This window comes from Penicillium cosmopolitanum, assembly GCF_028827165.1.
Source record: "Penicillium cosmopolitanum strain IBT 29677 chromosome Unknown utg000005l:1.0-4006212.0:1.0-4009387.0, whole genome shotgun sequence".
Lineage (NCBI taxonomy): Eukaryota > Fungi > Ascomycota > Eurotiomycetes > Eurotiales > Aspergillaceae > Penicillium > Penicillium cosmopolitanum.
Window position 1 is genome coordinate 2,325,508 of NW_026622675.1, and position 23,806 is coordinate 2,349,313.

Below are 23,806 nucleotides of genomic sequence, written 5' to 3' on the forward strand. Positions count from 1 at the left end.
TTGATCATGGATACTAGACCATTCCCACGAATTCCTTCGCTGAGAGTCAGATTTCATCGCCCAGGTGGCAGCCCTTCTGAAAGTAATGCTGCGCTTACGGATACTCAGCAGCAAACAGAACAATCTGCAGCCGTTGAACATTTTTTCAAATCTCAAATTCGAGAAAATCCAGCCGGGTGTACCATCCTTGCCAGATCTGGCGATTCTTACAAGATGCAACTGGAAATTTTGATGCCGACAGGAATAAGAGACTGTGCCGAGACAAGAGATATGATTGCCGCCTTTGAACGTCGTGCCAGCCTACGCCCTCGAAAGAAAACTCGTGAGATACATGGCCTAGACACTTGATATACTGTACCAAATTGTATACACAAAAGATATACTTACGAGTATTTTTAATGCATCAATTTCTTGAGGAATTACCGTAGAATTCCCCACTACCTTATGGTACTCTACTGTATTGTAGTAAGAATAGTTCAACTCGGGCTAAGAGATCCACCTTCGGGTTCATTCTCATAAGTGTACAGTAGGAGCCTTACAGTAATTCTCAAAATTAGCTTCATTTAGCTCTTTCAAGACTCAACCACCAATAAATTATCGCGGATAGATGATTGACGCGGCTGGATTGAATCGAGTGTTACAGATCTACGCTACCTCACAGTATAGTCCTACCCTGACCTGCGGGCTGTTGGTATTTTATGCTGCTCTCACAGAGCGTGAATTCGAAACCCCTGTGATACCTCCGCAAAATTCAACGTGGTGGAAGCTGTTTTGGTCCGTCAAGTGCTATTAGTCGTACTTCTTCTTTCATCTCCCAATCCTCCCAAAGTTGGTATGCCGTTGAACGCATCACCAATCCTTCTTTGAATCTCCCCCCATGATACAGGCATTCTCGAAATCGCCTTGACCAATCTACACTGAGACACTCTCTCTTGGCCCCACTGCCAGGACCTTAGCGCATATCTTTCATTGGGGCTATAACGTGAAGTTGCGCCCCGCTGTAATGTGCCCCTTTGCTAGTACAGCCACAATTAATGTTCAACCGATGTTCAACCTGCATTCAAACCATCAGATGTATTCTTACGGAGGGCAGGTTACAATACCATACAAGGTTCATTACGTAGGATTAGTGTGACCTACCCAATGAATGATTTGCGCTAATGTCTTGGCAGTGGGGCAGAGAAACAGAGTCTTAATGTAAATTGGTCAAGGCGATCTTGAGAATGCCTGTAACATAGCGGGCAGACATCCTTGTCGTCAGTCACGGACCGCGACATTAGTGGGAAGCAGCGCAAAGCAAAATACCAGCACATACTATACATATAAGCAACAACACGCGCTAATCTGAAACGACATTTCAAAAATTTAAAGGCCTTGCCAGGTGTACTGTATAGCTCTCTGTCACTGCATGAGTACCATGGAGATATAAAATGTTTTAATAGTACCGTGATTTACCTAGTCTGCTAAAAACAGAGCGCCTCTGTTTAAGACGATTCTCTGATGCTGTATTAAAGTACAGTACAGCAAAGTGAAGTTCCGAACTTAATAAATGTTCAACGATGTTGACTTTTTTAGGTCATATGCAGCACTAGTAATGGGCTATCTACCTGTATTATTTCAATGCGTCTTGATTCACCAATGTTTCTTCCTCTATGTAAATAGATCCATATATATGGTACCTTGTGACTACTACACTTGCTGGAACTTGAATATCCATGGAAAAACAGTGCTGATGTAGTCCATGATCGTTTGGCTTCTAGCAGTTGCCGGAATCTCTCGAGGAGACTGGCAGCCAAGAGAATTGACAAGCTATCACCTGCTGTTTGAAGGAACTACACTAGCAATATTCCGAACCACTCCATTCTAATAGGAAGTACTTACAGTACCAGAAATTTCCATTGATACACTTCGAACTTTGGGATCTGGGGGTTCGGGCCTTCGTAAAACTTCCCCTGTTTCCTCTCTCAAAGTAGGTGACTAACAAGTCAGACTGGGGACTCACCTGTTTGCAATATAGCTACAGGCCTCGGATACACAACCTCCACCATTGAGAACATAGAGCATCTGAATGATGTGGGAGACCAGCAATGTGTGGTTGACCCAGATAGTTGTGCCCGAGTATCACATAAAAATAAGACTTCCATACTCTTCTGCAATCCAGTGAGATCTATCCCCCGATTAGAGGAATGTTGCAGTAAAACCAGAGCTCATAATTTCTTAGAATCAGCTGCAACTCAATCTTTCATGCAAAGCAATGAATATTCCTGCAAAATACATTATGGAGACCTGTACTGTAATTTGTCGTTCATCTACACCTTTGGATATATTAACCATCGTACTACAGTACGTCCCGTAACTGGTGTCACCACCTGCACTCATCGATTGTTTCTCGAACCCTAATGCCAAGATTTACTATAACATATTAGGAATAGACTCGAAGTATTAATGTTCCTATAATTTCATCCATACGGTATTTTACTCCTAAGTATGCATGACTCTATGTATCGTCACTGTATAGAGTAGCCATTATAGCCAGAACTTTCCATAGAGATGCAAACAAATCAAACACGAGGAGCTGGAGTGGGCCTCGAGAATCTGGCAAGGTGTCGCTCCCTGTCACCCACTCCCGCCGTGTCCAAGTGACGATCCAAGGGCTTACTTGGTACATGCCAGATAGTACAAATAGTGACATCCCTGGTCCATGCTCAAGCACCATAGTGGACATACTGTGCCCAATGTAACGGCCGTTTTCGATAGTCATCACTCGTCGAAACTACCAAGACCGCTTTATGAAGTGCCATCGCGACAGCTCTCTCAGTGTACTCCAGAGCACCGTTCCGACAAAGCTCAGCATAAAATGATCTCGCAACCTCCACGCACACACCCTGTCATCAGATGGCCACAAACTCCCAATGACGTGTCTGAACCCGGCGACCTGGAAACCACTCACAACATGAAGGACCTCATCTATCAGACGATTTGCCTGATTCTCGGCTGTCGAACATGCAGAGAGGTATGCAATTTCACTGTCCGTAGAACGATTTTCGCAGAGTTTAAGAACACTCAGGATATCTTGTCTCGGATTTGCAGTGGCAGTTTGCAGTAGTAGGCCACTTTGAGAGGGATCAAATGAATCTGACGTCCCGTGGCAGGCAAAATGGGCAAAATTGTATTCGCTTATCTGGCGCATAACGCTTGCGGAATCCGGTTGGTCGAGAACTTTCACTTGAACGGAAGTTCCAAGTGCTCCCAAGACCGTAGATTTTTCGGCCTTTACCCGGGTAAGTCATCAGCGCCGGGTGTGGTGGCCATAGTGACCATGAGCAGCTTTAGAGGGTATTTGCTTGATGAGGGAGACGTAGAGGTCCGCTCTCTGGAGTTTAAGAGGGCCTTTATCGAAGGTGTGTAGGAAGACAAAACGCGAGAAAATGTATTCTCGGTCGGTTCTGCAGAAATATCACACGCAGCGTGAAATGGGAAGGAGCTAGCAAGTCCAGTGCCAATCCACCAGACCCTTGGGAGATCTTCAAGGGAGGATTGAGCATAATGGCCAAGCTCATTGAGGACAGGCTTTACGCACTCGCGCCACAGCCAGGCTAAAAATTGGAGATAAATTTTGTTCTTCACACCACGTTCGCCAGGCGAAGTCAACTTCTTGTCGAGCCAACCCTGCGCTTGGACAGCATCGAATTGAGGAAGAGGGACCAAGCTAAATCCGGCTGAAGAGACAATGATAGCATCACTTCTCAAGATGGTGACATTCACCACGATAATGCTGCCCTCATTCGAAGCAGTTTCCACTTTCTCCTTTGTGAGACCCCGTTGAAAGGAGCCGAAGCCTGGAAGGTTTTGTATGTCCTGTATGCAATTTTCGAGCTCCTTGAGAGCCTTTGGCCGTCTTATAGGATTGGGTTCATCCGCTGGTTGGGATTTTGTGCTCTCGACAGGCGTATTCACCTCGAGGCGAAGACTTTCATATAGGGCACATAAAGCGGGTTGGGCCATCTTTAGTTGAGACGTGGCACTCTGGTCATTCATGAGAAGACTAAGGATGACGCCACGTCCGCTCTCTAATAATAGTAGGGCTTCAAAAATGGGCTGTCCAGTTTGAAGGGCAAGAGAGCAGGCTTGTGTTGCAAGGCCAGAAAAATGCGAGAGAACATATTGCTGGTCCTGTAAAGTCAATGACCTGTTGTTGACGAGCTTCAGGAGTTCAATAGCTTCAACAGATAGTGTATAACCGGTATGATGATCTTCTTGCTCAATCAGGAGTCGAAGAGCCAAAGTTGCAGCCGTGATCCGGCTCAAAGGAGGTGATGTTGTGGCCTTAAACGCCTGGTGGGACAATCGGACTGCCTCCTCAAGGTTTTCTTTCTGCCTTGTCTGTTCATATTGATGTCCAAGCTTGGTCCCTAGGTTATTTAAATACCACGCAAGCTGAGGATGATTGTCAGGGGTGATCTGGACTACCTGGCGAGATAGCTGGATTGCCTCTCTGAGGTCTTCTTTCTGTCTTGTTTGCTCGAATCGTCTTTCAAGCATGTTTGCGAGGTTATTGAACCACATTGCCAGATTAGGATGATCATGAGGTGTGGCCGCCACCGCCTGGCGAGAGAACCGGATCGCCTCTTCGAGGTCGTCCATCTGTCCTTTTAGTTCGAATCGACTTTCCAGTCTGCCTCCCAGGTTATTTAATAGCCCCGCAAGATTGGGATGGTCATGAGAAGTGGTCTTGATCGCCTTGCGATATACCCAGATCGCCTCTTCAAGGTCATTCATTTGAGCTGTTCGTTCGTAACGAAGTCCGACTTGGTTTCCGAGGCTATTTAATAACATCGCAAGGTTGGGATGGTCATCAGAAGTGGTCTTGACTGCCTGACGAGAGAGTAGAATCGCCTCTTCAAGGTCTTTAATCTGTCCTCTTCGTTCGTATCGACTTTCCAGTCTGCTTGCGAGGTTGTTCAACAACACCGCAAGGTTGGGATGGTCATGAGCAGTGATCTTAAGCGCGCGGCGACACACCTGGACCGCCTCTTCAAGGTCTTCTATGCGTCCTATTCGTTCGTATCGGCTTCCGAGCTGGTAACCGAGGCTATTTAAGAACTTCACAAGGCTAAGATGGTTATTAGGCGTGGCCTGAACCGCCTGACAAGACACCCTAATGGCTTCTTGGATGTCTTCTATCTGTCCTGTTCGTTTATATCGACCTGCAAGTTTATTTCCGAGATTGTTTAACAGCTCTGCAAGCAGGGGGTGGTTGTTGGGCGTGGCCTGAACCGCCAAGCGGGACACTCGAATGGCCTCGTCGAGGTCGTTCATCTGTTCTTTCCGCTCGTACCGACTTTCTAGCATGTTTCCAAGCCCACTTAATAACCATATCAGATTAAGATAGTCATCAGGAGTGGTCTTGACCGCCTGGCGATACACCCGGATCACCTCGTCGAGGTCTTCTATCAGTCCTCTTCGCTCATATCGGCGTCCAAGCTTATTTCCGAGGCTATTTAATAACCACGTAATCTCGGGATGGTTGCTAGGTGTGGCCTGAATCGCCTGGCGAGATACTCGAATAGCCTCTTCGAGGTCGTCTATCTGTCCTGTTCGGTCGTACCGGCTTTCGAGCTCATTTGCGAGGTTGTTTAGCCACCCTATAAGTTGAGGATGATCATTGGGAGTGGCTTGTACCGCCTGGCGAGACAACCGGATCGCCTCTTCGAGGTCAGTCATTTGTACTGTTCGTTCGTATCGACTTTGGGGCTTGTCTCAGAGGTCCGTGTTTTCTAGAGTGTGATCTTTTCAAGATTTGAGATTATCAAAGGCCTTTGCAACTGGGTATATACCTAGTACAGCATGCAACTGTCAACGCAGACTCACACGTCGAAGATCAGTACGCAGTAGTGTCTGTGACTAAGCAGTTACCGCCTGGACTCAGCCGTACCTGGATCCACAGTGGTGCGTCCATATCTTGTGGAAAATAAACAACAGACTAGCTTTCTCGATGGGCCTGTCGCTTACCTCGTGCTTCCTGCGGGAAATGTAACCACTTAATCGGGGTCCCATTAGTTTTCCAATTAAATGTCGCCACGTCATTCTACCCCTCTCCCGAGGATGTTCAGCCGCAGGGGGTCATAGCGCGGCCGGTTCCGTGGTTGACAGACCAACCCAAAATGCCTAGTTCCCAGCTATATATCCTCATATTCCCGCTTGTGCCTCGCAATTTGCTTGATTCTATTTTTATCACCTTGAATATCCGATTTCCTTTTAAATGCGATCCAGTGTTCTTCTCCCGCAGTTTTTCCTACCACCGTCCGCTATCAAGCTGGGACGTTTCGTCACCAATATTGATGAGCCTCACCGAGATTACCTTGATCCGAGACTAGAGAAGACTTTCAGCATTATCGAGAAAGTTGCAACCCAGTACGACAGCGCTGACTCTCTTAGGAACCAACGTAAATTTGGTTCTGAGCTCACCGCATTCCTCTCCTCCACCGTGTCAAGCCGCATGAACACCTCGATTCACATCAACACGAAACAAGTGAAGACCTATTACTTAGACAACAATGGGCAGTGGTTCCGGGATATCGTGAAATCGGAAGATGTTCGGAAGTGGATTGAGCGTACTATCGATGAGGGAGAGGACATATATGTTGTAGTTGGCTACCATACTGTCTTGGATGCTCGTATCGCCGAGCAATCACGAGAACAAAAGGCCCTGGATGGTAATCTAGCTATTCCAATCTCGAGTGCGCTGTTGGCAACAGGAGTTGTTGCGCCATTTGGCGAACTCGCTGATCCTAGACTGGCCGGGTCTAGTGGGCGTGCGGAAGACTTGCAACGGCAGTTTGTGGCCCAAGGCGAGCAAATTTTCGCGGTTCAGTATCGCAAAGTCCGATTTCGGTTCCTGTCAAGCAAAAGTGTTGACAATGCAACACTAGCTAAAGAGGCAAGATGGGAGAGATATGATCGCCCTCGTTACCTCCAAAGCGACATGGAAGACATGATAGAGGTCGCGCTGGATGATGATCTGTCACTCGAAGGTGACCGTGACAAGTATATAGCGGGACCGGAGGAAATCATCTTTTCGAATACGGGCGTTGATTCAGGATAGTGATCTCGATCTTCTAATCGCACATTTATAGCACGATATAGATTGATATTTCTCGGCGTATCTAGTACAAATGGTAGTGGAACCTGAAAATTGGAGTTTGTTATGATAAATGCGGAGTCGACAACCTCTGCATACGCCATGACAAGCGCTGCCTACTCGCCTACCACGCGTGCAGACGGAAAAACTAGTTGCGTTGACTTCATATTGATATTCTTGAGTAGCAGCAGCAACAGCACGCTGAAAGAGGTGTTGGTGCTGGGCGAGACAGTGCAGGTGAAGAATCTCTCTCATGCTTTAAAGGGGCTAGGTTAGGTGCTCTCTTTGTGTGACCACTCGAGGTCGATTAAATATTTGCGCGTACCATGAGCATCAGGGTGGGGTCTTGAGGTTCATGCCGTATTGAAAATAGAAGTCAACACACCCCGCTATCTTCCCTGGTGAATTTGTGTACGAAACCATACAGGATCCACTGACAGGGATACTCCGGAACAATTCTTAACATAGACTAGTGTGTCTTGGCAATTAGGGTTCGAGAAAGAATCGATGAGTGCAGGTGGTGACACCAGTTACGGGACGTACTGTACAAACGGGGATAGACTTTCTCTCCATGTTGGTGGCGAACTTCCAGGGGAAAAATTTGAGTATGACAATTCTAGGTGAGGAATTAGAAGTGTGTTAAGGACCTGCAATATTGCTACTGTACAGCGCACTACAGTACCGTACTGCACAACATCACCATGCTCTGCACTGATTTATCATGACATGATTCAAGTATACAGAAGCGCCCGACATCGGCTTCCATGCTGCCGACACTGAGACGCTCTTTCGAACCCTAATCACATGACAGGTGGTAAATGATCCGTTCTGTACATACCCGTAATAGTACCAAATCCTTTTTTTTATTGTAAGACAGATACAATAGTCTCAATTTAGAAGCCCGGAACTTCTAGTAGGTTCTATGCAAAGACAACAAACATTACAAATAAAACAACATTTGAATTGGCAAAGTGTCAACTTCTCCCTTCAGCGCCTGGTGCTTCTTTGGAGTCCACTTGGGGCCAAGGTTGATAGGCAAGGCTTAATAGTATGGTTTTGTTTCGGGATCTCCACCTTTGCTTATCATCATGCTTCGGCTTCGGCTTCGGATCTTATTAGATATCAGGAATGACTGGCTAACGCCGTACAGGCATTCTCGAAATCGCCTTGACCAATTTACACTGAGACTCTCTTTCTCTGCCCCACTGCCAAGACATTAGCGCAAATCATTCATTGGGTAGGTCACACTAAGTTGACGGTCCTACGTAATGAAGGCTTGTATGGTATTGTAATCTGCCCTCCGTAAGAATACATCTGATGGTTTGAATGTAGGTTGAACATAGGTGAACATTAATTGTGGCTGTACTAGCAAAGGGGCACATTACAGCGGGCCGCAACTTCACGTTACAGCCCCAATGAAAGATCTGCGCTAAGGTCCTGGCAGTGGGGCCAAGAGAGAGTGTCTCAGTGTAAATTGGTCAAGGCGATTTTGAGAATGCCTGTATAGCATTGCCTAGGCCACACTCATCGAATATCCGCCATGACCAAAATCCTTTTTTGATGACAATACCTATCATGCCCCGATGGTTGATGCCTGGGAAGGAAAGTCAGATTATGCTCCACAGCTAGTAATCTCGGTTGCACGCCCACCGCCTTGTACTCTCCTAGCCCGACCCTGGATTGTGCGACGGACTAGCTTCAATCAGATTATATCGACTTTCTCTCATTGATGGAATGAAAAAAAGGTGGTCAATGCTGTATAACGAGCTACCACTGAGATGTCCTGTGGGGTAGATTCTGAATTCCCCAGAGTCGAAATCATGTGGAGATACCCCAGAATAGTAATAACAAAGTTCATCGAACTAGCTGATGTTGGCTGTATTCCAGCTTCAGCCAGAAATGTAAGATAACTATATGTTCATTCCACTTAGCCCAATGGATCAGATAGTGGTCCACTTCTAATTCTTTTTAACACTATTCAATATGAATCCGAGGGAATTGTATCATCAGCTTTGATCTTGGCCTTATTATTCAACGTTTATGGTTTTTATCGAATCTGGATGTGTCAGACTGGCGTCGGCTACGTCTAGACTTTCCAACCCAGACCATGCTGTATCTTTAAGGACAGCTATGCCACGTCGACGGTAGACAAGGTTTTCCTTATCGACTGCGTCCAACAAGAGACAAGTAGAGAGTAGAAAAGACGAACGGCGGAAGACGCTGAGAAGCAAGCACCAAATTGGATATTGCATCGTTCTTTCAATGGTTGGTGGCGAACAAATAACTGTCTGCTGGCCAGAGAACTCTGCTGATCCACCTGGGGCTGGTCGATCAAGTGCTGCCATTCCAAGAACATCTTCTGTTTCAGCCCTTAGGAGAAGCGCAGGAAACTGGGCACGTATCTTGTACTCGGCGAGAGCAAGGCTGTTGAGTTTGTCTTCTTCACTATATAATTTTTCAGATAGATAGTTTCTCTGTAGAAATCCCGGATTGTAGCATAATGTTGCTTTCTTGATTGAGCCACGCAATGTAAGGGCCCCTGCAAATATCTGTCCATAAGGATTATTGCTTTCTTTTGAGGGGCAGGATACTTGTAAGACTTCGATTCCCTTATATGCAAGATGGGTCGAATTAGGTTCTCTACCTCTAAATCTCACGGGCAAATTCTCGACAGAAGCCCATGACCAGGTAGGTCTATTATTCGATGTAGACCCCGTGACCAGACCTGGGTAACTTTCGTTCAGAGCAACATACCAGGCTAGCCCTACCTGAAGGTCTTCTCTCCAGAGGCCTCCAATATAGGTACTCTTTTGCCTTCTCGAAAATTGTGTGGCTAAGCCTGAAAGTGCAGGGAGAGTGTCCGTTGGTAACGTTAATTTTCTAGTACTGTAATTTGTAACGATGTCGTACCATGTATCGAAGCCGTTATCGGGCAAGCCGCAGCCGACACTTTGGGTATCATGGATGAAATTCGGGGCCAGTAACCACATACGCAATTTGCTGAAACTATCACTTTTCTCATTTGTCAAAGGATCATGCTCTTTCTTTGGAACAGGATGTGTTTCACAGGCAGTGGTGGTCGTGCATGCCCAAGACATCTGCCTTCCAAAGATCAGCCGCCTAGAGGAGAGAATCTCCTCCTGAAGAACCCAACCTCGATTTTCGAGATGGTTCACTTCATGTAGGCTGCAAGTCAAAGTGACATATGTTTCAGTCTTCCGTTCCGTTGTTTTTAGCCATTTCAGCTGACAAGGACGATACAGACGAGGGTCTTGATCCTCAAATAAACCGTCATCGCAGCTTTGGCCTCGCTTTGCATAGATAGTGAACAATGCGTTTCGATATACATCGCCCATCCTGCCAAGCTCCTTGTTTCGCATCTCCTCGTCATCTTGCACAATGCAAAGAGCGTCGATCCAAAGGTAGCGAAATCCCAGCACACGCGTGACGTTAATTGAATCTTTGACGGTTCTTGGAAGTTCTTCCATAGGCAGCAGCTTGCTATATTTATCTTTCGTGTTCAATAGGGTCTTTAAGTTCTTGTGATTACCCCAGCAGTAGCTAAGAGCAAGGTAAGGTCCAATTGTTGCTTCACTCGTTAGCTCCAGGAAGGGTCGATCGGGAATTGAAACGTTGATCAACAGCGTCGGAAGTAGCGTGCTTTCTTGTCTACTACCAAACGTGCAGTTTTCGTGACTCTGAAGACAATTCTTGATCCATAAGCATGCTAGATTGACGTTCACCGGTAGGTCTTTGGTAGTATATTTATGTGGCAGTTCAGTTTGATGCGAAGAACCAATTAGATTATGGTTTCTTTGAGCGGCGTCCGCATCGGTGAAGCCGCGGTCAGTGATTAGTGCTTGTGAACCAGTATTGGAAAGATCATCTTCAATCCGGCAGGCGTTAAGGTAGGGCTCTAAGATAAAAAGAGATCAGTCAATTTAATCTATGATTTGATGTAATTAGAATGCGATTCCGAACCTGGAAGCGGATTTATGGCGCTAAGTGTCGCCACCCCAGCTGGGCTAATAAGATTCCAGCGACTGGGAGCGTTGCTCCCTTGCAACTCGACCAATATACCAACAAATCCTTCGAACTGACTGGAAATAAAGGGGTGAATTCTGGTAGTGCCCAAATATTGTTTTATTATTGGGTCATTCTCACAATCAGCATAAACGTCACGGTTGCTATCAAGTTGCCCCTTGATTAGAATGCAAAGATGGCAACCTCTGGAAATTGAATGGAGAAACGAGTTGTAATCCTTGTGGAGGACATAGAATGCACTATTCTTACCAGATGCAGCATTTGAGGAGACCTCGAATTTCACTGATTTGCATCTATCACAAAGCATGGTTATTCTGTTATGATGGATCTCAAGGCTGGTTGGGAGGGGTCAATATCACAGGGGGCGAAAGTCAAAAGGAGGGGTATCGACGCAGTGAAAGCGGTAAGAAAGAGATACGGATTGATTACATTTAGGAACAGACCACCTAGTTCCGGAATAACCGAGAGCGCATTTGCCACTTTACCACCTGCTAAACTTGGCTAGTCTAGCCATTTGTGGGTGATTTCGGCGTGCTATTACTGCTTATCCTATGAAAAACCATAATATTCTGCTAGGAATTCATTTTTCGCGCCATTTTGCAAAGGTTTCGGATTGGGAAGGGAGGGGGGGGGGAGTTAATTGTTACTTAAGTAGGGAAAGACAAATGTGCTGGGACTGACACACGGTGGGCGGTAATTTTTTTTTGATCGGCAATAATACACAAGATTACATACTTCCCCTGTTTTGAATTTACCAGTCCAAACCGAAACGTGACCTCAGGTACAGGAGTCACCATATCGGGATTCATAGGATCATGTGATTAGGGTTTGAAGGAGCATCTCTGTGTTTTCCGCATGGAAGGCGATCCTGGGTGGGTCTGTAATACATTATGTAGACCGAGACATTATTAGGTGAATTTATTCGATCTTAGAGTCGTGATTACTGTAGTATAAGCCGACTACTAACTAGTGTAGTGAGGGAACTGTTATAGAGCAGCCGGGTGATAAGAGCCTTAGGGCCCAGCACCTTTTTGTTTTGTCTTTTTAAGTATCTGAGATAGCATCGTTAACTTACAATCTACGCACTCCTTTCGTTTCGCGGTATCGTTATTTTACTCTTCCGTTTTGCCGCTTCGCTACGTATGGTTACCACTATTTGATTGATCGTTTGCTCTGGTATTTGCTTTGCTTTGCCGCTTACACTTGGTACGCTACGTGCACCCTTGCGGGTGTTGTGTTTCTTGCGATCGACCCACCTGCACTGCCTGGGCTGCCATTGAGCGTTCCCATATTTCACTAGTTACGTAATATTATACTGTACTGGCTTGGGCTATTTTCCCAACGCATGTTGCACGTATGGTAATTACAGTAGCTACCTTTTCTATCAAAAAAGGATTCTTAGTTACTGTATTTTACTACTGTAGGAAAAGTTATCTAGTGCGTAGGGCAGACGTCCTGATGATAATAATACGACCCAGTTTTACCGGCAGAAACAGAGACTATTCTGGCAATAGCCATATCATAGCTACTGTTTCAAGGTATAGGTGTTTGAGTGCCTAGATGTGGGATTATGCACTTGCTGCCAACTTTAAAATTGTTATCAAGTAGGCAGCAGAACTCTTTGCCTTGTTGGTTTCTGAATGACACGCCGTCGGAACCATTGCCTCTAGTCACATTCATCCAAGCAACCTGTCGCCCATTCTCTGTACCACATATATCAAGCTTGAGTGTAGCTGCATCGGTGCTCGTCCCGTTTATAGAAAAGTCTAGACATTGATCATCTTAGTCACTAAAAACTAGCCTCTCACTGGCCCTAGCACTCACTTGAACAATCATCCCCATTAAGTACGGCGAAGGGCTCTGAGTAGCCAGTACAGCCAAAAACACTATCAGACCATATCCTACACACACCCTGGTTATTAAAAACAACAAAAGAGTCACTAACTGCGAGCCTTGCCAGCAGGCTCAATGATCCAATATAGGTGACGGATCGCATTTCTGCATTCAAGAGACTAAGAGAGATTAAGATGAGTCTTCTTCGATTGTCACGGTGCGATTGGGAGACAGGTGCACCCTTATAAGTTAAATTTTTTCTTCTGCTCTAAGCACCAGTAATCTTTTTCGTCAAATTCCACGTCAGAAATTTAAAAGAAAACTAGCAAGAAGCTTGCCTCGGTAAAGTTCTGTCTGTTAGGCCGGAGATTCTAGCGCTCTGCTCGAATGAATAAACGGCAACCTCAGGAGATTTATCTTCACCCTATCAAAATAGACTGTCATAATGATACTACAGTACAGTAACTTTTCAACTGAAGTACATTCAAGACCTCTTTTCGAGCTTGGACACATTAGTGCGGCTGTTACATGTAGCTACAGTGGAGAATTTCGTTTCATGCGGGCATTCACTCGATCCTTCGCATTTGACCAAGATCATCGAAGAACAAGATGTAGCTTCAAGCCGAAATTGTGCTGTACCATAGTACCTGCATCACATACTTAGGATCTCAGGGAAAGCACCTAGTAACCGAGATTTCCTTTTACCTCATTATCAGAAGAGATTATTACAGTACCCGTGTACTGTCCAATGAATTCAAAACCAGATTTTCATTCGGCTACTTAATTTGGCCTACCTGACCGTAATAAGTTCCCTTTATGATTGCTGTTAATACTACCGGGAATCTGTTTGCGTCCACCCCTGTACTATAGACACTTTACATAAATAGCATCATTCTAATCATCGGCGTCACAGTAATGTTAAAAACACGAAACAATTACAACCAATGAAAGTGCAGTAATTGAAAGGCAGTTTATTAATGGCTTATCACACTAAGAAGTCATTTCATTTATCGGAGACGCATAGGTTCCAATATTTTGTAGACCTTTTCTCAAGCCACAACAGACATATTAGTACAGTACAAGTCCAAAAATGTATTGTAGCGCGTTGAACGATTATCTTTAAATTCTGGATATGATTCAAATTTTGTCTCGGTGAGCTTAAAAGCGAGCTGTATTTAAAACGTCTTTCCATTTCATTGAGTCTCTTAGACCTATACCCAGCGTCAATTTGGCCATGATTTTAACCACACTGTGGCTTGTATTGGCTTCAACAAGTCTCAGCATGTTTGTAATCCTAGATTCGAGACACAACAATGACCTTGGGCTGGGACTTATTACTGAGATATTACAGTGAACCAGATGGCCTTCAGCATGGCTATTTGACGTGGTATGAAGTTGGCATCGGAGCTTGTGGATATACTAACCAAACTTCGGATTTTGTCTGTGCTGTCTCACATACCATATTTGATTCAATGGCACAAGGGTCCAACCCGAACGACAATCCAATTTGTAATTCTAGCATTAAGGTGATTCATGATAAGGAGTCCATTGATGTTAGTGTTGTGGATAGATGCGTGGGATGTGAGCCGTCGCACCTAGATGTGAGCCCAAGTGTGTTCCAGCGCTTTTCAAATCTAGAGACTGGAAATATACAAGTAGATTGGAAATGGAACCCATCACCTGTTAATGAGACTACTGGGACTCAATGCTGGGATGCGTGATATCCGTATCCCATTACTGTACTGGATTTTCTTTTCTTCTATCAAGTATCCCTATCCTGTATACTGTAATCTATTATACTGTACTGTGAACAGCATAATGGACTGTTTTGCTTTGTGCGGTACTGTATCATAGTGAAACAGGAATATTAAAATATCCTAAATTTTTAATACATTAAAATCATGATGCATACCGTAACTAAAATATTTAAAGTAATTAAGATCATTAAAAGAGCATCAGTAGTTATCTAACCTATTTAGACAAGGAAGGTTCTAGAACAAGGCACGAAACGACCCCAATTTTGAAGCTAATTCTCCCTGTTGAACGTTATGAGCTAGGCACACGCCAACCGGCCCGAGTATAGTTGTTCACATGCAGTCAGTGTTCAACTTCGAAACAACAGTAACTACTTAATCCCCGTAAATGTTACCCCTCATTCTAGGCAAAGGTATTTTTTCTACCATGAGCAGCTACACGGTTCTTGCGGTCATCTGTTTTCTCTCTCGGGTTGGGAGCACACAGGACCTTACCAGTCGCTTTTCTATCGCAATATGCGATTACTACAACGAATCATTTTCTATGAATGCTCTTAATCTTGATATTGGAACTGGAAACGCGCTTACTTTGGAGAGACCGAAATGTGGTCAGCAAGTACTTGAGGCACTAGAGAATTGTCCACCGGATGTTCCTTGCTCTGAGATTCTTCTGTCATTAGTGCCTTCAATGAGCCTTGGCACTCAATCTGAAGAAGTATATGCTACAGAGGTTCGGAAAAGAAACGGTGATTTCTGCCCAGCGGTAAATAATAGACAATCTACCGATGGCTCAGGAAAATGTAAGTTCTTTCACCTGTACATTACTGTACAGGAAGGGATAGATCTAAATACATCTAGCCTTGAACTCCCCCACGGTGCCCCCAACCCCGAGCAGCTCCCCGTTATCTAACAAGACGGAATCACAATTTTTAAATACACCCACAACAACAAGCAAGCCCGCGCTATTCCAACTAGGCTGCTTTGTGAAGTAAGATTTTCCTAGCCCTGCTTTTGTGCGATAGTGCTTGATCAAGTCTGACTCTCTATTTTACCGTACTGTACTTGACTACAGATTCACAGACATCTCATCCGGCATATGTTACTGTCTCGACGGAAATAGTATAGACTATTCTGAAAACTGCACTGTTGTGTCCTAGGTGCACCAACCCCAGGTCTAATAGAATATTGGCTGAATACTGTACGGGTCTACGTATTGGCATCGGCGCATATGTTGATCGGCCTGGGGGAGATACTCTGATTCTCATTTCGTTTCGCTCGTTTTTCCTTCTCTTCATCCCACAGTCTTTTGACAAGAGAAAACTGCCACTCAAAGAACAAAACAGCCGAGCCACAGACCAAAGTTAAACTGGACGTAACAATTACCGCCGCCCGAGCAGTCACAGACCACGATCCCCCGGTATAGATAGTGATGAGGGTGTTTACCAAACCGGTGAAAGAGTTGATAACAATAGGCCTAGTGCAGTATCTCGGATTAGTAAATATATAATTTTTGTCCTTGGTGTATCATTACATGAATATCTTCCTGATTAGAAACACTAAGTTTCTTTTTAACTTCCAGCAAATCACGAGCTCTCCAATAACTCCAATACAGCAAAGTATGCCAGCAGCCCATAGGAGAGGCACGCGCTCAATATGATCATATAGATTAGATCCGATTTCGTTCTTTGTTGCAGTTGGTTTCAAGGTTTTAGATGATCTCAGGGATGCAAATGTGCCTGGCAGCACGAGATAACCCGCCAATAGAACCCATGCAAACCCTGGTGCTAGAATACTGTACACTAATGGCGTTCGTTCGAATTCTAAAAGAAGCTTTCCATATTCAATAGGCGACCCTTTGTGTGTTGGTAGTAAGCCATCTGAATATGCAATCTTTATACGGTCTTTTAATGTGGATATTCTTTCAGAAAGGCAGATTTGCTTCACGAAGTCCATGTTTGAATCCCCGTTTCGATGGTATTCACGCTCCTTGGTGATGTTTAATAAACTCCATTTCCATTCAAGCTCAAAACAGATGACTTGCAAATATATCTTCCGGCTGCCCAGTCAAATTCAGTCCCCCAGAGTTATAATCGGTCAAGATCTCCTGATGGCCCAGAATATCATTATTGCTATCTTGGCTGCCAAGCGCAACAGGCTGGTCCAGATGTATGTTACGTTCATATGGTCGATCGGAGGGGTAGCTTTTTTGCGTCAAGTACTGACGTGTCTGGTTCTGATCGTGTAGAAGATTTGGCTCTGGTGGGTTCGAAATCGGTGGCAGTTCAATATCGGAGGTCGATGGCATTATTGTAGGCACACGTTCCGAACTGTACGCTGGTAGCTGACGTGGCTCTGGTTGGACTGGTAGATCCTCCATGAAAATTTGTCGTTGGTGTGATGGGGCTATCATGGGGTCAATCGAATCAAGTCCAAGGCGCGCTAACACACTGAGAGTATGAGTGTCCAATCTAAGGGACTGCCGAGTACGTTGTATAGCTATCAGTAGTCGTATGCACAAGTCCCGGAAGCATTGCATTAACGCAACGCATCTTGCATGATCGGGCTTCAAAAATCGGTGCTGTTGCATAATGTCAGGCCGCCCCAAGCTCTATATACAGTTAAGCATTGCTTCAGAACTTACCAGGTCATCGTGAGTTCGTAACTGGGATTCTAGAAGATGCAGAAGAATGACAGTAGAATGAAGCTTCTGGATGTCTCGGTGGGATTCCATTTTGGACATTTGGCGTCTATGTCAAGAGTAGAATTTTCCTCTCTCCGTTCAAAATCCGGGGGCATGGGGTGGTACCCATATGCCAGCCCGTCGATGCAAGGAAAGCGACCCCTCCCTTTCAAAAGTTGCCAAGATTTACTAGGATATTTGATTGGTGTGAATCAAAAGTTAGTTGCCCATCTGGGAACTTGACGCGCTGTTGGTGTGATAGACAATCCGATTGGTTTCTTAGATCCCTGTATAGCCGTTCAACAAAGCCGACCGCAGCTCCCTTGCCCTGTTCGTAATTTAATTTAATTTTCCGAGATTTTGAGGGAAAATGATTGGCATAGAAATGATCGCTAAAAATGTAGAATTTACCAGGAAAGGGAACAAGAATTCAAGATGGGCATTTGTCATCTTCTATTTGAGGCCAAATGCATCTGGTAGTTCTTAAGGGATTATTTAACACCAAAAGGATTTCTGACGGAGATCAATAGTGTTGTCTACTTATTTGACTTCTTTGTTGTTCACCAGGCCACAAAATGAAATGGGAAGATAAGGAATATGAGTACCTTCTAGAGATACTAGAAGCATTTCTCGATAACCCCCAAAAAGACCCATCATGGAAGCACATGTCTAGGGGTTGGAAAGCCAAGTTCGACAAAAGGCGTAGCGCAGAATCGATTCGCGGCATATATAACCGAATGAAGTGGGGTTGGAGACCTAAATCTCTCCGCCAACGCACGTCTCGACAGCGTGGCTCGCAACTATTGAACCGTCAAGCAAATACTCCTAGTTCAAAAGCAAACAGGGCAGCACCCAACACCACGCAGATATCGAATAGCTTGCTATATTCCGGTGATGTCGAATCAGACATAAGCGATCATATTGAACCTGGCATACGTTCATCTATGTCCCCGGAATTGAATCACTCGCAATCCCCGCTTATGGCACCTTCATCACTCTCGGCGCCAGATTCATCGGATACAGGCACCTTTATATCACTTGGTGATAATGAAAGTCCTGTGTATGAGGAAGAACCTGATTATTCACTGGATTCATCACTTCCAACAACACAAGAGCCGGTAATAGAGCTTTTTCAGGCCATGGGTATCATTCTTCGTGAGTCCACTCTTTCTGCTCCAAATCCAGGCCTACCAATTAATGAATAAAAAGTTATCAGCAAATTAATTCTAGATCCACGGTCCTTCATGTTGTGAAAGATGGGGGCGCCCACTGTGTATCTTCAGGGATGAAGTTGGTTTTTCGGTCCTAATTATTGCTTTGAGAGAATAATGGTCAATTTGCAGCCTCGATTTTCTTGTAATACACTTTGAGCTCTTAAATACACAGGCTAGTTCCAGCTCGGAATGATGGTCACCTACGCTCGCCGTTATCATTGCCTTGGTCCGTATGCGCACTCTATAGGGATACATCGTGAAAAGCAACCAATCTTGATACTATGTCTACATGGCTAGAACTGCGCTCCAACAGTGATGGCTGGATTCTTGTAGACCATGGCCGACTCCGTGAGCTGATACAGCTTCTGGACGACCCATTGAATCAGCACCCGACTACCTGTCTATTCCTCGGAGGGGCGACAAAGTCAATGGCATTGAAATCGATATTTCCGCATAGTAACACTCAAAAGCGCTGTTCTCCCGGCATTTTAAAACTTCATATGATTGCACATAGTAGTGCAACCCCTCGACCCATACTAGTATTTGAAGGAAATCATCATGACTCTCCTCGTTCGTTGAAGATCCCTCCAGCATCTGCGTGGCAAATTCGGTGTGTCGAGAATCAGTCATACCTTGCAAGCAAAAACAGAATTTTGAGCTGCGCAATATGTCCTTTTGTTCACACAATATATATATTTGTTGATGATCTAGGGGGTATAGATGAAGTTCAAAAAATACTCTGGTCATGGTTGGCTGATATCGCGCACCGCTATGAGCCATTCGCAGCACGACCAGGATTAGCTCTCATCCAGACCAAAAATGAGACTCGAGCATCTAAACCGCTGACTATAGACTATCACTTACAATGCGCTCTGCTGGAGAAGATGATATCTGGCCTGGTCACCCTTGACCTAACTGGCCGTCAATCTATGTCTCCATGTGCCAGGTTCCAGCCGCTCCAATCAATGTTCTTTGATCATGCACGGGCCGGCTGGGATCTTCATGATGCGGAAAATGAGCTGTTTTCTATGATACATCTCGAGTCCCTACTGAAAAAGGCGTTATATATCATCACACAACAGCCGGATGCAGTTTTCTCGCCGGTTCACGCTGCCCGGGAGGAAAATCCCGTTCCTGCGGGGGCGGTAAGACACTTGCGACACTTCATCTCATCGACCACGACCACACTTTCACAGGAGGAACAAGTCCATTTCATTGCAAACGCTTTGTTAATGGACGCGTACCCTCCTAACATGCACTGTTCGTGGGGCATTCTGTCAAATTTAGTTCTGAACTGACAGGCTTTAGTATTCCGACCAGAGCAGGTGTTTTTATCCCATTATCAACAGATTTGTTTTGATGCATGGACTGAGGGCTTTCCAGAGCATGCTCAATATCTTTGCCAGGAGATTCTACGCCATTTCTGTCAATCATGGACCACAGTGGCAGTATCCTCCTCACTAGAGCAACGACGGTCATATTTCAATTCGAAGCTGTCCACCTGGAGATCATTGAAGACGAAGTCGACTTGTCTGAGCTGTTTAATTCGAGGACCAGACGCCATTCTTCCATGTGGGCACTCCTTATGCTATAACTGTGCACGCTTATGGGGCATCAATACACGGATCCTAGACCATTCATTTCAACTACGCAAATGCTATTTATGTTTCCAAAGTTTGAATTACATTGTACATTGCCCCCCACCAACAGTATCTCCAATCGTTTTCGCGCTTGATGGTGGTGGTATACGTGGTGTTATCACGCTCCGTTTCCTACAAGAGCTGGAAAGGCGAATACCCTTGCCCCTGTGGCAGATTCCTAATTTAACGGTAGGTACTAGCGCAGGTATGCTATGAACTGTGGCTCGGTATGCTGTAATTCCACCATTAACCGCAACAGGCGCCCTCATTGCCATCGACATTTTCTGCGATCAGCGGAATGCCTCTGATGCAATATCACGGTTTGCATCATTTGCTGAGGAGATATTCCCTCCCCAGCCTCGGCGATTGACTTTTGTTGGAAAGGGATGGGACATGTTTAAATTCTGGTTAGAAGATGCACAGTATGACTCCAATGCATTAGATGCTGCTCTGAAGAAGGCCTTTGGAGGCTCTCGATATTTATTTCAATCTCCACCAACCAAACAAACAAGCGGTAGTGTGGCAATAACGGCAAGCCAGGTAGACGAAAACGGCAAGCTTTGTTTGCTGACTAACTATCGCCACCTGGGTCACGATAGCTATCGGAGATCCTACACAACAATCATTCCTATGGAGGAAGAACCGCGACTATGGCAAGCGTACGTGCGTAAAAGATGTCCAAAGTCTGTTACTAACACATAATAGTGCGAGATGTAGTGTTTCTGCACTCGGGTATGATCGTATTGGACGAAGAATTTAACCCTGCGCTAACGGAAAAGTAGATACTTCAAGCCAATGTTTCTTCCTGGCATTGGATTACTTCAGGACGCTGGTGTTCGAGCAAATTGTCCGCTCCGAGTTGCTATACGAGAAACTCTAGACATGTGGCCTACTAATGTTGAGCCTAGTCTGGTTGTCAGTGTTGGAACGGGGTTTTCTCTTACCCCCAAGCGCTCACCGCATCGGAATGGATTCATCCATCGTGCACTTCATGCTTTTATCTATGGTCCTGCTGTTGACGGGAACGAAGGATTCCAAGACGCGTATGATAATCTTCCTCGTGGGGCCCAAGAAAACGTGTTCAGACTTAATCTCCACCTAAAGGACGGGCTACCACAGCTTGATAGTGTCACGAGCATCAAGGATCTCGTATCTCTGCCATATACTATTCCCGACCGACTCTGTCAAATGATTATTTCACGCCTGTTCTTCTTCGAGCTTGATACGGAGCCAGCCCACACGGATCGAGGAATTCTATGCACCGGGTCTATTCTTGTGAAAGGGGACCTTGACAACATGTTGGGTGCGGTTGAAAGAGAGTATCAGGATCCTATCTTTGCTATGGTGCCCGGTGCCAATTTTGGCTCAGTCACTAACCACCAGGGATGTACTGTATGCGCTTACTACCGCAAACGTGTTCAATTCACAGTTTCGACTCCATCAGAAGAATTTTCATTATCTATCAAAAGTAAAACGTCCAGTGAAAGGATTAACGGATTTCCGACCACACTCTCCAGGATTCTCAAATTCCAGGGGGTCGAGGCTTCATTCGGTAGATCGGACCACAGGCATACCTGGAAGCCGCAACGGGTGTGTTGTCATGTTCATCCTAAGCGTAGGCGAATGTCACCTGAGCCAAGTCCATCGAAAAGGCGTAGAACTACTGAATGATACTTTAGTTTATGAATGTAATATTCTTGTCAGTTTCAACTGCGCTTAAAGAAATACAGTATAATGTAGAAAGGGTACTACTCAATGGACACCGCTCTACGTGATCAGGTAAGTGTCGTATTCGACTTACCAACGGAGATACATTAAAGAGAGATTTGTAAACATGTATAGTGTTTGTAGCGCCTTATCTAGTGTACCGTCCCGCCCAGGTTCGCCTTCCATGTCTTTGGACAGAGCGACACTCTTTCAAACCCTAATCACATGATGTTTTAACCAAATATGGTTACTCCCGTATTACTGGTAATGTTCCTTAACTGAAACGTAACGCTTTTTACAAAAATGAGCTGTATTGTCCGGTCATCACTTTTTTATTCATACCCAATAACTACAGGTAGCATCATAATAGCACAGAATCTGAATATTCAGTAGCAGAAGAGGATTGCATATACATGATTTGACAGGATATAAAAGAAATTTCCTTCCTCACAAATAAACAAAACGACGAGGTGTACCAAATGTTCCGTTATTGACATGTGTAAAGTCATACGGGAAAGGCCCAGGTAGCAGTGACAGCAAAGTCAAGGGGTGTGATTTCCCACGAGGTAACGTCAGATTAGCTCCATATTCAATTAGCAGCTTGACCATGGAAAGCTTGGTATCATCACAACCAAGCTTAAGGGCACATTTTAGCGGAGTGAAGTGGAAAAATGACGGACCCAGATCTCTGCGGCCATCAGCGTTAACGTCTGCCCCACTTTCAAGCAATAGAGCTGCCATCGCTAGGTCACCGTTCTCGACAGCGACGTGCAAAGGCGTTCGTCCGGAGTCCGACACTTCATTGACTTCAGCTCCTTGGTCAAGTAGGAATTTCCCGATTGTCAAACTTCTCGTCAAATGTAGAACACCTCCGAAATCCTCATCAAAATCCCATCGAAAGGGCAAAAGAGCCATGCGGGGCCTGAACCTCGCACCGTGTCCGAGCAGTAGTCGTATACCTTCCAAGTTGTCATGAACAATACACCATCGCATGGCGGAGCCGTTAGAGTAGATAGCATTTTGCTTATAGAGTTGCACAATGAGAATCCGGTAAATTTTCAGGCAGGTTCTCGTAAGCATATATATATCTCTCTGCGTATTCAACCGGTCGCAGATTAGCAGTAAGATTTCTTCAGGCAAATGCACAAAGTTCATCCAGGGCTGAAACTATGGAGCACATGCATACGACGTGACTGTGGCCGTTCAGAAGCAAAGAAACTGAATCTTTTCGCATCGGGGGGGGCTCGGTGAACTGAGCGGAGCGGGACATCCAATACTGGTGACTATTTGACATCCGCTCCTTACCGACACACATTTGCACGTGACAGAGGCTTACAAAGGCTACACTGTGGCACTAGCGGAATTTTGTTCCCTGCAATTCGTTTACGTAACATTCTGCCATAGGCACAATAGGGAGCGGTCAGCGACATACGGTTAACGCGACTGACAGACCAACCAACCCCTCAGGCTTGCATCGTCTTTAATGAGATGCTTATCATCTGAGGTGACAGAAGAGCCACAATATTGAGCCGCTATGTAAGTTTCAATGCAAGGGTATAGATATCATTCACACCGAGCTATTCGCTTAGAATGAATTTAAAGCTAATATAGCCTCTGCAGAGTCCAACAGACATTCCTTTCGATTAAATGAGCTTGCACTTGACAAATAGAGAGACACTGGATTCGCCGATTTCATCGACTACCAGATGCAGGATGAGGCTACCCGGCTTTCTTTCTCTGACCAATCTGACCAAGAGTTGACGCCCAAAGCGGAGGAAATTGCGTGGCAAGAA

At 45.2% G+C, this 23,806-nt stretch overlaps 7 protein-coding genes across 7 annotated transcripts; 2 read left to right on the forward strand and 5 right to left on the reverse strand.

Annotated features, from left to right (window-relative positions):
* Positions 1-3,273: 3,273 nt before the first annotated feature.
* On the reverse strand, positions 3,274-5,724 carry N7509_003891 (uncharacterized protein; the record flags this gene model as incomplete). Its single annotated transcript, XM_056628528.1, has 1 exon — positions 3,274-5,724. The coding sequence occupies one exon, from the start codon at positions 5,722-5,724 to the stop codon at positions 3,274-3,276; it is 2,451 nt and encodes an 816-aa protein (XP_056491262.1).
* Positions 5,725-6,262: 538 nt separating this feature from the next.
* N7509_003892 (uncharacterized protein) lies at positions 6,263-7,105 on the forward strand (the record flags this gene model as incomplete). Its single annotated transcript, XM_056628529.1, has 1 exon — positions 6,263-7,105. One exon carries the CDS (start codon positions 6,263-6,265, stop codon positions 7,103-7,105), a length of 843 nt encoding a protein of 280 aa, XP_056491263.1.
* Positions 7,106-9,168: 2,063 nt separating this feature from the next.
* On the reverse strand, positions 9,169-11,492 carry N7509_003893 (HET domain-containing protein; the record flags this gene model as incomplete). Its single annotated transcript, XM_056628530.1, has 2 exons — positions 9,169-11,057; positions 11,435-11,492. The coding sequence occupies 2 exons, from the start codon at positions 11,490-11,492 to the stop codon at positions 9,169-9,171; spliced, it is 1,947 nt and encodes a 648-aa protein (XP_056491264.1).
* Positions 11,493-12,718: 1,226 nt separating this feature from the next.
* On the reverse strand, positions 12,719-13,181 carry N7509_003894 (uncharacterized protein; the record flags this gene model as incomplete). The annotated part of the gene is made up of 2 exons (XM_056628531.1): positions 12,719-12,951; positions 13,010-13,181. 2 exons carry the CDS (start codon positions 13,179-13,181, stop codon positions 12,719-12,721), a joined length of 405 nt encoding a protein of 134 aa, XP_056491265.1.
* A 3,614-nt stretch (positions 13,182-16,795) lies between these two features.
* N7509_003895 (uncharacterized protein) lies at positions 16,796-17,077 on the reverse strand (the record flags this gene model as incomplete). The annotated part of the gene is made up of 1 exon (XM_056628532.1): positions 16,796-17,077. One exon carries the CDS (start codon positions 17,075-17,077, stop codon positions 16,796-16,798), a length of 282 nt encoding a protein of 93 aa, XP_056491266.1.
* Positions 17,078-19,631: 2,554 nt separating this feature from the next.
* Positions 19,632-21,964, forward strand: N7509_003896 (uncharacterized protein; the record flags this gene model as incomplete). The annotated part of the gene is made up of 7 exons (XM_056628533.1): positions 19,632-19,811; positions 19,863-19,926; positions 20,377-20,511; positions 20,566-20,965; positions 21,012-21,038; positions 21,089-21,896; positions 21,947-21,964. 7 exons carry the CDS (start codon positions 19,632-19,634, stop codon positions 21,962-21,964), a joined length of 1,632 nt encoding a protein of 543 aa, XP_056491267.1.
* A 496-nt stretch (positions 21,965-22,460) lies between these two features.
* On the reverse strand, positions 22,461-23,006 carry N7509_003897 (ankyrin repeat domain-containing protein; the record flags this gene model as incomplete). The annotated part of the gene is made up of 1 exon (XM_056628534.1): positions 22,461-23,006. One exon carries the CDS (start codon positions 23,004-23,006, stop codon positions 22,461-22,463), a length of 546 nt encoding a protein of 181 aa, XP_056491268.1.
* Positions 23,007-23,806: the final 800 nt, after the last annotated feature.